This window comes from Meleagris gallopavo, chromosome 5, assembly GCF_000146605.3.
Source record: "Meleagris gallopavo isolate NT-WF06-2002-E0010 breed Aviagen turkey brand Nicholas breeding stock chromosome 5, Turkey_5.1, whole genome shotgun sequence".
Taxonomy (NCBI): domain Eukaryota; kingdom Metazoa; phylum Chordata; class Aves; order Galliformes; family Phasianidae; genus Meleagris; species Meleagris gallopavo.
The window spans coordinates 42,840,215-42,853,856 of record NC_015015.2 but is presented as its reverse complement, the minus strand read 5'-3'; the positions used below and the strand labels follow the sequence as shown (position 1 = coordinate 42,853,856).

Genomic DNA, 13,642 nt, shown 5'->3' with positions numbered 1-13,642 from the left:
TATATACACACACTGTTTGCTATTGTAAGAAAAATGAAATCAATATTAAGTTCAGTTCTCGTTCTTTTGAGAAATTACTTCCAAGAGATCACAATTCAGAGCTGCACTCCAGGTTAGACACACTCAACTATCAGTAGAGTTAGAAAAGCAGCCTGCAGACAGGATAAGATTTGCATGTCTGGGAAAAAGGTTCTTCTGCCTCTTTAGGTGAGACTATAGACCACTATTTTCCAACTCTGTAAATCCCTCTCTCCTTCTGAAAAGGAGATACACCTTCTCCCTCTCTTTAAGCATAAAATATTTCTCCTCTTTTAACCCTGGCAGGCCCTCTCATCTCTTAAAAGTTTTGTATTATTTTCCAATGAGCTAGACCAATTCCTCTATTCTCTTTGTCTTCTCAAAGTCTTGTTACTATATCAAGCTCATCTTGTATTTAATACTACAGAAACAGGACCAACCATTGTCTGTCTCTCCCAGATTACCATGGATAAGAAACACAGGACATGTTAACAACTTCTATGCAGGCTCTCCTCAAGGTGCAGTGTCTTGTATTACTACAGGATAATAATATACACCTAGACTATCACTGAAGAGCAGATTATGCAAGGTCACTTGTCATCCACAACCAGATGGTTTTGATACAGCCTTTTTGTTGTCAGAGCAGGATATGAATATGGTCAACGAGACAGGTATGTGCAGTGCTCTCACTGAGCAGGAATAAAACATAACTTGTTAATGAGATCATTCATTAGAGACATATATATGAAAATACACGTTTTTTTTTCCAGTAAGATTCTCACAAAGTATATGCTTATCACAGAAGACACAAATTAAGGCTGGACATTGGCCAGCAAGACTCACAGCAGCAATCGTGCTTGCTCCAGAATAGGAGATGCTCTGAGCAACTAGCAATTGTATTCTCAGCCTTCTCAATATGCATCTTTACCAACTCTGACTGTATATCAGTGTGGGTAAAGTATCTTAACAGAGCAGCTTCCACTTGGAACAGTTAAAGTTTCTGGTGAAAGGAATGGAAAGCTGTGGTCTTGTAAGAGGTTACCAGATCTTTGTTTTATTTTTTGATTTGTGCAAAACAACTTTTCCCTATTGTTCTCAAAAACAACAACAACAACACATTTTTTAAAAAATTCAGCCTGAGGGAGACATCTGGCATTGAATTTTTCAGATGTTTAGAATATGGCAAAAATTAGTAGTAAGTGAAAATAGAAGCTTTTAATGGAAAATGTCAGGCACCTTTAACAAAAGACAGTATTACCATAACTAGCTGTGAATTTTGCAGTAGAACTTCAACACTCGAAACAAACAAAGCCTTCCTAACCCTGCTGTGTCTCAGCTGAACTTCTGAGAAGACTGAAGCACAAGTAGAAAAGTGAAATTCAGCTGAATTTTAAAAAAGTAACATGATTCCAATTCAGAGAAGGGAAGTATTAATAGAGGTTTATGGATTGCAAAATCTGGCAGCGTCCTCCATCAGCAACAGTACTGCATGTAATTTTTACAGGTTGGAATAAAAAAAAAAAAGCACCTTTTGACTATACTTTGGAGATGAAAACAGATGATAAGGAAATAAAGGCTTTTATCTTAAGGAGTTTAATGATACCTCACTTCTCATCACATTTACTTTTAACACACAAGTACTACAACAGCAAAAGTTTAAACACGTTGCCTAAGAAAAAGCAAACAAGTTTCACTTACTGAAAATAGGAATGTAACCACAGCTGTTTCTGTGCTGTCTGTATGCTGTATGGAAGGGAACCACCAGCTTAAGGAGAAGAAAAAAAGAACAGTATTTGCTTTTTGAGAGACATTCTGAAAGCAGCAAGGGACTCGCGAACGTTATCCCTACTGTGCCCATGACTTGTTTTTTGAAAACTTAAATGCTCTAGAAATATAAAGTAGAATATAGCTGAATATACATAGTAGAATTTAAAGTATTTTTACAATGGAACAAGTTCCCAAAGACTAAATAGCAAATATACACTAGAAGAAAAAAGAGAACCAGTATGCAGCCTCTAGAATTAAGTCCTATTGAAAGAAATATGTGGGTAATTTTGTTTTGACACTACTTAAAAAAAAAAAATACAACAAACTGCAGCTGTTACACAAACTAGAGGGAATAAAACAAGCAGCATTCAGAAAAAAAACACAAACATTCTAAAAAGCAAGAACTGTTCAGGTGAAATTGCATGTCTTGTATCTTGTCTTAGTCTAGCACATGTTGCAATTTCTCCAGCCAGCATTTAGGTCCCTCTGAATGGCAGCACCAGTCAGCTGTTGCATCAACCATTCCTCTGATTCTGTATCGTTTGCAAGCTTACTGAGAGTGTATTTCACCCCACCATCCTGATAAGAAGTAACTGAACATCTGACACCAGAATCAGTGCTTGGCACAACCACTGGTGGTGGATCTCCAGCAGGCCTTCATGCCACTGATCCCAATATTTTAAGCCTGGCAGTTCAGCTAGTTTCCAGCCCACTCATCTGGCATGAACATCATCAGTTTATCTGTAAGAACGTTATAGGTGATAATGTTGAAAACCTTAATGAAAATACTTCATCTAGAAACAACCCAGATCTAGATCCAGTGCACTCCTCTCATTCATTAAGCTAGTCAGTCTCATCACAGAAGGACATATGCTTGGCTAAGTCAAATTTTTCTTTTAAAAAAATCTATGCTGACTACTCCCAATTATTTTCTTATCCACATATTTGGATGTGGATTCCAGGATTGCTTACTGCATCACCTCCCTAGGGATCAACTGAAGGCTGACTAGGAGATTCCCCAGATCCTCCCCTCCTTATCTTTACTCTTCCTGAAGGCAAGAAGGAATTCCTTCCTTTCAGTCCTCAGGAGTCTTATCCAATTGCCATGACCTTTGAAGACTAATCATCAGCAGTGACACTAGACAGCTCCCTTTACTGCATCAAACAGAACATTACAGTATCTCTTTCAGGTTGACTGAGACTGCTTTTTAAACAAATACAATGATTTAATGAAGATAAACGTAGGAAGACTGAACAGACCAACTGCACATTGCATTATCAAAAAAATGGCTAATGAGCAGTAAAAAAAAGTTCTGTTATAACTGATGTCCACAGTGACACTGAAGACAACAGGAGATAAACTTGGAATATGTACAAACTCACAAACCTGAATATACTGCCAAAATCAAAGTATGACTGGACTTAGAACACTGGACAAGAGCTGCATTTTCCTATACAATTACACATGAACGTGATTACACAGATTTACATGTTATATATACACTAATACCCAGAACACTTTTTTTTTTTTTAGTTCAAACATAATAGCACTGGAGTCAGAATCCCATTAATACAAATAGAAGAATTCTGCTGCCACCTATTCAGCCAAATTGTCAGCAAGTTGGCAACTTTAGATTCATTCAACAGCAATCACTGAAATGACTTTGCAAGACATTGTTACCACAAAAAGCTAATAAAATGGATTTCCTTTTGCTCTTCTGCTTACCAGGATAGCCTTCCAGACTTTGCCTCACATTGTTCACAGTAGGATAAACCTTCATGGAGAAAAAAGTTGTCTTTAATAATGTAGCTTTAAATGTACATGAGATTAATTTTCAAACAACAACAAAAAAAAATCACCTTAAAGAAAACTTGTTATCAATCTAATAAACCATTAAAAGCTTCATTTTTTTTTCAAAACAAATAAAATCACACTGGAGTTTAAACCTAGTACCTAAAGACATACCAAATGAATCGGAACATCACATTTAAGAAGAGCTGCCACACCACTGCCTGCAGCCACCAGGCTCTCCTGGAATTCTGAGCGCAGCCATTTGGACTCATCTGCTCCCAGGGAACCAATGCTTGAGAACTGTCCTACAACAGGCCAAGACTCCTGTGCTGGTATTGATGAAGCATGCTCTTTCAAAAGCTATTGAGGAAAATTAAAACATTAAGACATTCAACAAACAAAGAAAACCTTAAGTAAGGGTTTGATATTGTTTCCAATATCCTCTATTGGACAACAACCTGGTAATTATGAAACACCCATTAGGTTCTTGGGCTTGTTCAGCCTGGCAAAAGAGAAAGGCTGTGAAGAGACCTAATTGTGGCCTTCCTATGTTTAAAGAAAGTTTATAAACTTGAGGGAAATCAACTTTTTACATTAGTAGACTGGGGGGATGGTTTTAAATTAGAGAAAGGGAGATTTAATTAGATGTTAGAGGGAAGGAGTTTTTTGTTTGTTTGTTCATTTTTTGTTGTTGTTGTTTTTTGTTTTTAACTGATTTAGTGGTGAGGTGCTGGAACAGGTTGTGGAGAGGTTGTGGATGTCTCGTTCCTGGAAGTGTTTAAGGCCAGGCTGGATGAGGCCCCAGGTAATTTGATCTGATACTTGATCTAGTGGCTGGCAACCTTACCTGTGGCAGGGGGTTGGAACCTGATGATCCGTGAGGTCCCTTCCAACCTAAGCCATTCTATGATTCTATGATCTCCAAATAAACATACTGCTCTTTAGGAAAAGATGAAACATCAAAATTTTATCCAAAAGCATTAAAGCCAACCTTTAAGTTGTGGGAACACAAGAAAAAACTGTTCAGAGCAGCAGCTGTGGAGCAAGATAAGCAGTATGAGAACCAAGGACACCGTCTGAAGAACAAAGAATGTCTCACGGATCTGACTGGATAAGCATCTGTGTGAATGATTGAAGACTGTTTTGCAGAATGCTCTGTTAACATGTATAAATAGAGTAGTGTTTAACAATAAAGTAGACTAATATCTTTTAACCACATTGGTGTGCTGTTATGTCTCTAGTGCATCCTGAGAGTCCAGAGACTTCCCACATTAAGTAACCAGTAAAAGGAATGCTAGGATCTCTTCATGTAACTGTGAAACAAGAGTTGCAGAAGTTGTAATTACAAGGCTTTTCATATTTGGTGATAGCTAATCTTAAAATTCAATTCATACCCTAAAGCCTACACCATAATGGAAGGAAAACAGAACAATTGAAAAGAAAAAAACAAAAAAACTGTTTAGTTAAGTTGTTAAGCTGTGAATGGAATTTAAATGTCACATTAAAAACAGATGGATATAAGCACATATGAACTTGTGTGTAGTAGAGACCTTCTTCCCCTCCTCTATGGAAGAGGCTTATGACTAAAGGGCCTTAGTCAATGTAGTGCTACCAGATATACCTACATGGTTATTAATCTTTTTAAATCACAAAAACAATGCCGTAAGAACATTTTTCCTTTATAGTTTTTTTTTCTGTTTTATTTTGTTTTCACTCCTTGACTTACTGGCAAGAAAACTTGTGTGGATATTGGACTTCTACTCACAGAAGACTGGTGTCTGACAATTTTTTTAATAGCAATATAGGAAGCCATCTGAATGATGGTGAATCTTCACACAAGCAAATGACACTTTGGACTGCAAGCTGACCTGGGTAATGGGGCTGAGGAATATAACGTGCAAGATCTACTCTGTTGTAAGCTTAAGTTGTTTTTTTTTTTAAGTTAGCTTTTGCTAACTTAAAAATCAACATATTACAATATTGTTGTGTAGCTGCAAAATTAGGAGGAACTAATGAATGCTCTCAAATTACATTTACAGTTAAAATGATATTGATAAAAAACGTTACAGTACCTTTCTGAGCCTAAGATGACCCCACTTCTCTTTATCGATACCTTGATATCGCCCAGGGGTAGAACCAAGCAGATATACTCTACAGAAAGAAAATATCTGTAGCTTTACCAGCCAATAGTAGAAATCAAATCAATGGGAAAAGCTACTTTATGAGCAGGAAGTAGAAGGTAGTCCACTTCTTAACAGAAAGCCATGCCTTATATTAGCATCAGAAACATACCTGCACAGTGCTCTGTCTTAAAGTGAAAATGCCTACTCTTAATATAATCCTCATTATAATATCTTTTGCACATATATTCCTTATACAAGAGAAATTATAACAACTCAGACTCTTCTACCAGTAATTTTACAAAGTAAACATCAGAAAAACTTAAAAGAAACTTAGCATCTCTATCACTTAAAGAGATCTCTGTCAAATTACTGATTCAGTTTTTTTTCATTTCTTTAAAACATATGCTTATAAAACTAGAAGTTGATCAATTCAACACGTTTGCATAAGAGATTCAAACGGAACTTAATATTACAAATAAGAATGACAAAAACGATATGCATGCATACTGAAGTGGTAATTTATCCAGACGCAACAATTCAAAACTTCAAACTTTAAAAAAATAACCTAAATGTGTTCTACATTCTACACAAAATATAGAAATTAAACTATTTAAGTAGAACCCAAACTTTATAACCATGAGAGTAAATCTGCTTTGGAGCACTTCATGTTCTTCAGTTTTCAGAATGAGCAGCTCGGGAAGTTTGTCAGCCCCACAGAAAACTGCCTAAAGTTAGACTCACATTAGAACACTTAAATGTGAAACAAGGCAATCTTACAGAACAGATCAATTGTCTAATAGCTCTTAACAGCAGAATCCTTAACCCCAGGGGGGTGGGGAGCATGCAAGTTATTATAAACATAAGATATACCTTGTCTCTGATAAGTCATGTTCTCGAATCAGATCTATCCATTCCTTGAGCACAGGAGAACTGTAAGCCATCAAGTAACTTATTAGGTCAGATTTAAAATTAGTTTCAGATTCGCCAGCAGAATCAGATGATCCCTGAGGTAGCCTTGGATATAAAGGGCTTAGCCATATTCTAAAAAAAAAAAAAAAAAAAAAGCCACAAAAACAAGGACACCACACATTATCAAAAGGTTGAAGTGATTAAAGCAGATGTGAAGGTCCTAAAAATAATACCTGACATATTTACTTTACTGTGATGCTACTAACTCTGAAGCAACTTGTCAGATGGGTGTCAGTTTTACACCCATCCCACACCACTAGTTATTTCACTTGAAGACAGCCAATTTAAACACATTTATCCATGCAGATGCTTATAGGTTTCACTGCTGTGGAAAAGGCCAGGCTCAGACATAAAGGTACCCCTCTAAAATCATCAGAAATGCTCCAATGACTATAAGAACCATGGCCTTCATCTCTACGCACCCTGAACTCCATGGGGGAGGAGACTTTGCCTACAGTGTAACAGACCTTTACACAAACACGAGGATTATCATTTATTTATCATCTCATCAAATCAGCTGAGGCTAATATGTCTAAATGCTTATTTTCCAGTAAAGATGAGGCCCCAATGGTATTTTCTCAATTGTTTTGACACACAGGTTGCCTTAGAAAACAATATATGTGCTCAATTTAATTCACATAGAAAACAGTGAAAACCAGGTGGCTAAACTGCTCCAATGAATTTACTTACGAAAAGCCTGATTTTCAACCTATTTGTTGAAATTAGTGTTTAAAGAGAGGAAAAGTTATGTATCTAGCACAAACAAGAAAACAGACTAACACAGAACAAGCCATACACACTCACTAATTAATAGCAGAGAATCAAAAGACCTACTAAAGTCTTGTTGCTTACCCCTGAGTTTTCTGGTGCCAGTCTTCAGCAATAAGATTGGATGTATGTATCACAACTCGAAAACCTTCTTCATATAGTAACAACATCATTTTCCTGAAAAATAGGATATAGAATATGATTTATTCGTGAGAACAGCTCATCATCTTGCGACAAACCTCCAGAAGCAACCAGGAACTCTTGCAGAACACTGTATTTGCTATGCTCTTTTAAATAGACTCACTCCTTTGCAGATACAAGATGTCCTCTCACATAATAAAAAAAAAGTTCTACAAAATGATTAATTGATAAATAAATACTGCATTGTCCTGAAGCCAAAGATCTTCACTATAAAGAACAGAAGATCTAATCTGTTCTTAGCAGTTACTTGCTATATGCAACATTCCCTTCATGACACTACATGAAACTCAAGTTCTGCTTTGCAAAGACTAAATATATATATGTATACATGTGTATATATAATATACGTGTGTGTGTGTGTGTGTGTGTGTGTGTGTGTGTATATCTCTCTCTCTCTATCTCAGTAATTGTTTCCAGATTGCTTACATTAACTCCAAAAACAGAGCTGTAAATCAGTGTTCTGACCAATCTGCTAATGACTGATAAAGCCTGCACTATAGTTTTGGTATTAAGGGATGAGTTATTAACAGCTAGTACCTACAGTTCATTGACTCTAGTTGCATAATTGGCACATCTAACATTTAACACTTCATTTGTTCCCTCAAAGGAGAAAAATCTGATCATGTATAAACAGAAAATAATAAAATAGCCATTTTCCTATAAAAGTCAGTTTTGCAGCTTTAAAACAATTTGCAGATACATGAAACAGATACACATAAAACAAGATAAACATTACTTTCAAATTTGATCAATATGCATTAGGCATTCCTTCAAAATTACATCTTCGCATCCAGTAATTTTCCTGTTCTCTAAATACTTTCAGACATTAAATACCAGTACTCTGCGTCATCTTTAGAAAGGGAGCTTTCTGCTTCTTAAATGTTACTTACGTATGGTGAGTTCCAAATGCAATATCCAGCTTGGCCTATAAAATGAAAGAGTTGATCACTATAAATTAGTTTAAAAATTCCTATTGTGTACTTCTAGTATGTAACACGAAGGGAAAGGCCCTTCACCTTCATTTTGTTTAATTTCACTGCTCTCTAGTGGACAGATCATAAAATACATTATTTTCCATCAATTAACACCTTTAAAATTTGTCCCTATCACTTGCTAGTAACTAACTTAGGAAGTCTATCATATGGGACATCACATTCAATTCCTGGTGTGCGTGTGAAAAAGACACATTATATGTAAAACCAAGTTTGTTGGTAGCATATTTGAAATCTTAATCTCATTAAAAAAATTAGTTGCTAGTCCACTATTTAGCATTAACACCAAGTTAGTACAGCACACAGCAGCTCAGAAAACTTGGCCTTGAGAACTCACTAAGTATGGCATTAATACTGCAATTTTCAGTAAGCTCCTATTTGCCAGACCATCAGAGGAAAAAAAGGAAGATCTCAATATCATGTTTTCAAAGATATCCCCGTTGCCAACTACCTAGCTCTCCCAGCAAAATCCTGATCATTGGCAAGCTTCTATAACCACGACACTCACTCAGGCTGAAGCCAACAACTTTATGATGGAGATTATGTGTAATAATATTTTCTTCTTTAAGACCTATCTGGACTAAAAATAATTCTTTGATTAAACTTAAGATCACAGTGACGCAAGCATTAAGTTCTGTGCCTTCTACAAAAAGTATTTCCTTCTCAGCAATACTAAGAATTACAGTGCAATGTGTTAGCGGAGACAGCAGGCACCTCTTCTGTAAGCCAAGACATTTTTGAAGGCAGCTATTCTGTGCAAACCTGTTGTGGGTGGCAGGTGTGCAACTCCACACCTTTTAGATCATAGTTTACATGTTCCTATGGTTCTGGTAAGTATATTCCTTAAAGCAAAATAATAAATTCTCAACTTCCCATACAAGGCGTTTCTCCTCTCGCAAGAAGACTGAATAAGATAAATGGCTTAAATTCAACCAAAGGATAACACAAATGTCAGTTACCTGACAGAAGCTAATGTTCTCAAAAGGGCGTGCTTGTGCAAGAAGTTCAGCTTTGGATTCTCTCTTTTCACCATGAACTATCAGCAATGGTTTCTTCCTGAAATAAAACGAGATCATTATGAAAGCATCAACTGAATTAGTAATCAACCCAGAACAGTCCTTGATGGAGATATGACTTCTGGTCCCTAAAATCAATAACCTATTATAAAGATGGCACTAAAGACTATACTAACTACATTAACTACATCTTAATGGTTTCTTCAACAGAAAGACAGAAAATAGGAAACAAACATATAGAGTCTGGATCTATAAGACAATGTTACTTTACAGAGAAGATGTGAAGGAGAAGGCTAGGTCTACTCCAGCAGTAGTTTCACATAATCTGCTCTACTGAATTTTCAGTGAAATGCAAAATAGAAAAGAAAATTCAGTATCATAAGTGTACTTCATCTGTGATAAATTGCCTTTGTCAGAATGTCATTTAAAGGAAATAAGAGCTGCTTCCACAAAATATACAGCAACTTTACCCATTTACATATCATTCTAATCTCTTTCACACACTTCTCTCATGCTCTTCAACATAAAAATTTTCATTCTGTTTTCACAGTTCATCTACTGCACTGCTCTCTTGGCCTGCAATGGGGTGACTTAAACTTACATAATAAAAAAATCAAAACTAGCCATACTGAACTGTCAGCACTTAACGCTGTCTCATAAAAAGGCAAGAAATCAGTAGAGAAATATAGTGGAATAAGTGAGGAATAAGCCTATGTGCACAAAAATGAGAAACACTGGTTTATCATTCAATTATAAGATGAATTTACATGAACAGAGTTATTTGGAAATTGTATTGTTTCATTTTTGTAAAGTAAACATACCTGTATTCCTGTGGATACTGCCTTACAAGCCATGCCACATCTATACAGTAGTTAAACTTGTACATAAGAAGGAAAATAAGCTCATTAAAAAGAAGTAGTAGTTTTGAGTATAGAAAAAATGCTTTCTACATGACGTTACTGTTCGTTATCACTTACATTATACAAACACATAATGATGCTCCATCACACAATGACACTACAAAACTGCAATCAGCATGTTTTAACAATGGGTTCATTTCTCAATTTCAAATGCTTTCTTTCACATCTCTTCATTCAAGAATAAATTTAAGTTACTCAAAAGCACGTAGTGTTCATAAAGTTTAGAATGCAGACAAAAATAATTATACGCACATAATGTAAAAAGCTGAAGTGCAGTGTGCCCTCTGCCACGTGTTTACACCAAGAACAAAAGTAAAAGCTTCCATTCAATAACAAAAATCTCATGCCTAGATTGCAAAACACATTGTTTTATCATTCAATTACATGATGATGCATTTTTCAATTGCGCATTTCCAGAGCACGAGAGAAAGTAGTTTCACATTTGCTTGAATTCTAAGCAGAACATAGGATCATTTTTATTTTTCAATAAATTGATGTGCAGTTGAAAGCATTCAGGGCTCCCTTGGTATTTTAATGAAGTTCTCTGCTGAAATCAGCTACATGGTAAAAACATGGATTACCACGTACAGGTTTGAGGATAGGGGAAATAAGCAAGCAATGGCAATTTGGCAAATAGAAAACTCACCTGAGCAGAAGATACAAGGGTCCCAAAAAGAGGAGACAAAATATCTATTAAAAACATCAAGACACAATTGAGTATAGAAAGCTTAAGAGAACCTTTTTTGTCTTGAACAGCATGATTACTACAAGTGCAAGATTCACAGACTGAGTGTAACAGACATGGACAAGTTTACTGAGTAGAACATTCAAGTCCCTGGTTCTGCTATGAAATGCTAAGGATTCTATGATTCTATGCTTATGGTCTTATGGTTTTAAATAGTATTACCCCTCTCAAAGCAGAGCACCAAGTTCAAAGACTTACCAGTAGAAAGACCAAGACCAGTTAAAGAAAGGGACAAACTACTTTCTCCCCTATAGAGGGTCTTGAAGAACTGTGGCAAGTTAGAAACAGAAAGGGTATAGTTAATACTTAAAGAGTTACTCGCTGCAGGTCTTTTGTGCTAGTACTGACAGCAGTCCTAGAGCTCCTTGCTTTTTTTTTTTTCTTTTCAGGGAAAGAGAAAAGAAGAATACAACTGCCCACTGCTTTGATACCCTGTCGCTCAAAGATACACAGACTAGAAACTTAGCTATGTGGGGAAGGCTGCACAGCAAACTGATTGCAGGATATGTGTATCCTTAGTCTATTGTATTAATGGGAACACAAAACACTAATCACACTGGAGGATTTAAAACCTCATGAACTGAAAGCACAGCTGCAACTACAAAATGTATCTGACAAATAGGTTATGAGATATTGTGTCTTTACTAGAACTTCTCTATAGGAACTGTTCTGCCAGTTAAAACAAAGAAATAGCCTCTGCACCAGCTCAAGCACACATATAACAAGATAATTACTCGTAAGAAAAGACTGCCCAGAAGGCAGAGAGTTCACAAGGTAGGTAAAACTGGAATAATGCAACGAAGGCCTCAGACACCAGGCTGCCTACAGCCACTGCTACAGGGGCACATAAGATTGAGGAACAGTTAGTTACCAGATGAGTTGTGTGACAAAAACAGACTGAGGATCCACACAATGAACTACAGAAGTTTCCTATCTCATTTTACTATCTGTGCACAAATCCCCTGTTAGTGATTACTTTTGATTTAGGTTTGCGACGCATGAGGTTCTTCTGAACGTAGGGATGGTTACCAGCACACACTGCTTTTTACCCTTATATAAAGTAAAATTAATTTCAGTCACCTGGCATTCCCAAATCACCAGTGTCATACACCACAACCTATTCCACCTCTGACTTATGCTCACTTTCAATTGCACTGATGCATGACTGTGAGCTCAAGCCACAGAAACTCACAAGGCAGTACTGTGTACTATGTCAAGTAACAGTGACTTACTGGGTCCAAACCACTTGGCAGCATAAAGACAAGCACAAACAAGAGGTAACAGAACCAGTTCCTACGATATTCATACTTGGAGCATGAAGCCTCATTTAAACCAAGGAATCTTTGCATTAAAAAAACCCATAAACTAAAATTAAGTGTCCTCTTGCACACAAGACCCTCCCATCCAAAAGCCCACTTCTGCGAGAGCCACTTCCTCACCTTTGATGTGCAGGGCTCCAGAATTATAGCTCTGCTCAATTCCCCTAACTTTGGTGAGAAAAAACCCAAAGGGATTCCCTCCACTCAGCAAATCCCAGGTATCTTGGGGTTCACCAGGTGCTTCGTTATAGTCCTCTGCTTTCACATTCTTTGAATGTTCATCTTTGCAATGACTCCGAGGTTGCTCATCACACTTTTCCTCTTTCAGTGTTTCCTTGCTGGCGTGCTTCTCCCGGTCTTCAGGCTCTTCATCACTACTAGAAAGGCACCATCCCAAGCCCTCCTGGCCGGGCCTCTGCTTTTCTGCAGGAGGTGTTTGTGCAGGGAGACGTGTGTCAATGAACTTCAGTGGAGAAGCCTTCCTCTTGTGAGCAGCCCTCCTGGCCTCAGAGCAGGGGTACTGCGGCGCACTCGTTTCACTGCGTGGGGCACTCAGCAGCGAGGATGTCGAGGGCTTTTCATTGTCAGAATTCTCTTCAGTGCTGTCCTCACTGCTGGACACAGTCCACCGTCCATGGGCACCTTCCTGAAGCATGTTGCTACAAACGAAGAAGAGACTAAAAGCCACGCTGTTTCCCTTCACAGGCTCCGCTTGCCTGTTATAATGACCTCCACCCCCCCAGTTTGACACGATCCTCATATGCAAAACAATATGCAATAATAGTAAAGCTGTTCCCAAGAAACAAAGAAACGCGGGCAACAGAAGCGGCTATCAAGTAGGAAGCAGCTGCACAGGGAAACCTGCACGTGAGAAACCGGCTCGAGCAAGGACACGTGCAGCAAAACACTCAGAGAGCAGGATTTGCACCACACAGCACTTCTCGCACTGAACCCAGCGCTCAGAGGCGCAGAACACACTGCTACTGAGAACGAGAGCTCGGAGCCCACCCGC

The 13,642-nt window shown here is 37.5% G+C and overlaps 1 protein-coding gene across 1 annotated transcript in view; it reads right to left on the bottom strand.

Annotated features, from left to right (window-relative positions):
* The window catches only part of TDP1 (tyrosyl-DNA phosphodiesterase 1), a 36,929-nt gene extending 23,300 nt beyond the window's left edge, over positions 1-13,629 (bottom strand). Inside the window, exons 1-11 of the mRNA XM_010711813.3 lie at positions 12,751-13,629; positions 11,213-11,256; positions 10,468-10,523; positions 9,590-9,686; positions 8,529-8,563; positions 7,522-7,614; positions 6,571-6,741; positions 5,650-5,728; positions 3,752-3,937; positions 3,512-3,560; positions 1,717-1,783 (exon numbers count right to left, since the gene is read on the bottom strand). Of these exons, the coding sequence (XP_010710115.1) occupies positions 1,717-1,783; positions 3,512-3,560; positions 3,752-3,937; positions 5,650-5,728; positions 6,571-6,741; positions 7,522-7,614; positions 8,529-8,563; positions 9,590-9,686; positions 10,468-10,523; positions 11,213-11,256; positions 12,751-13,390 (1,517 nt within the window). The 5' untranslated portion in view covers positions 13,391-13,629. The remainder of the gene's footprint in view (positions 1-1,716; positions 1,784-3,511; positions 3,561-3,751; positions 3,938-5,649; positions 5,729-6,570; positions 6,742-7,521; positions 7,615-8,528; positions 8,564-9,589; positions 9,687-10,467; positions 10,524-11,212; positions 11,257-12,750) is intronic.
* Between the last annotated feature and the right edge of the window lie 13 nt (positions 13,630-13,642).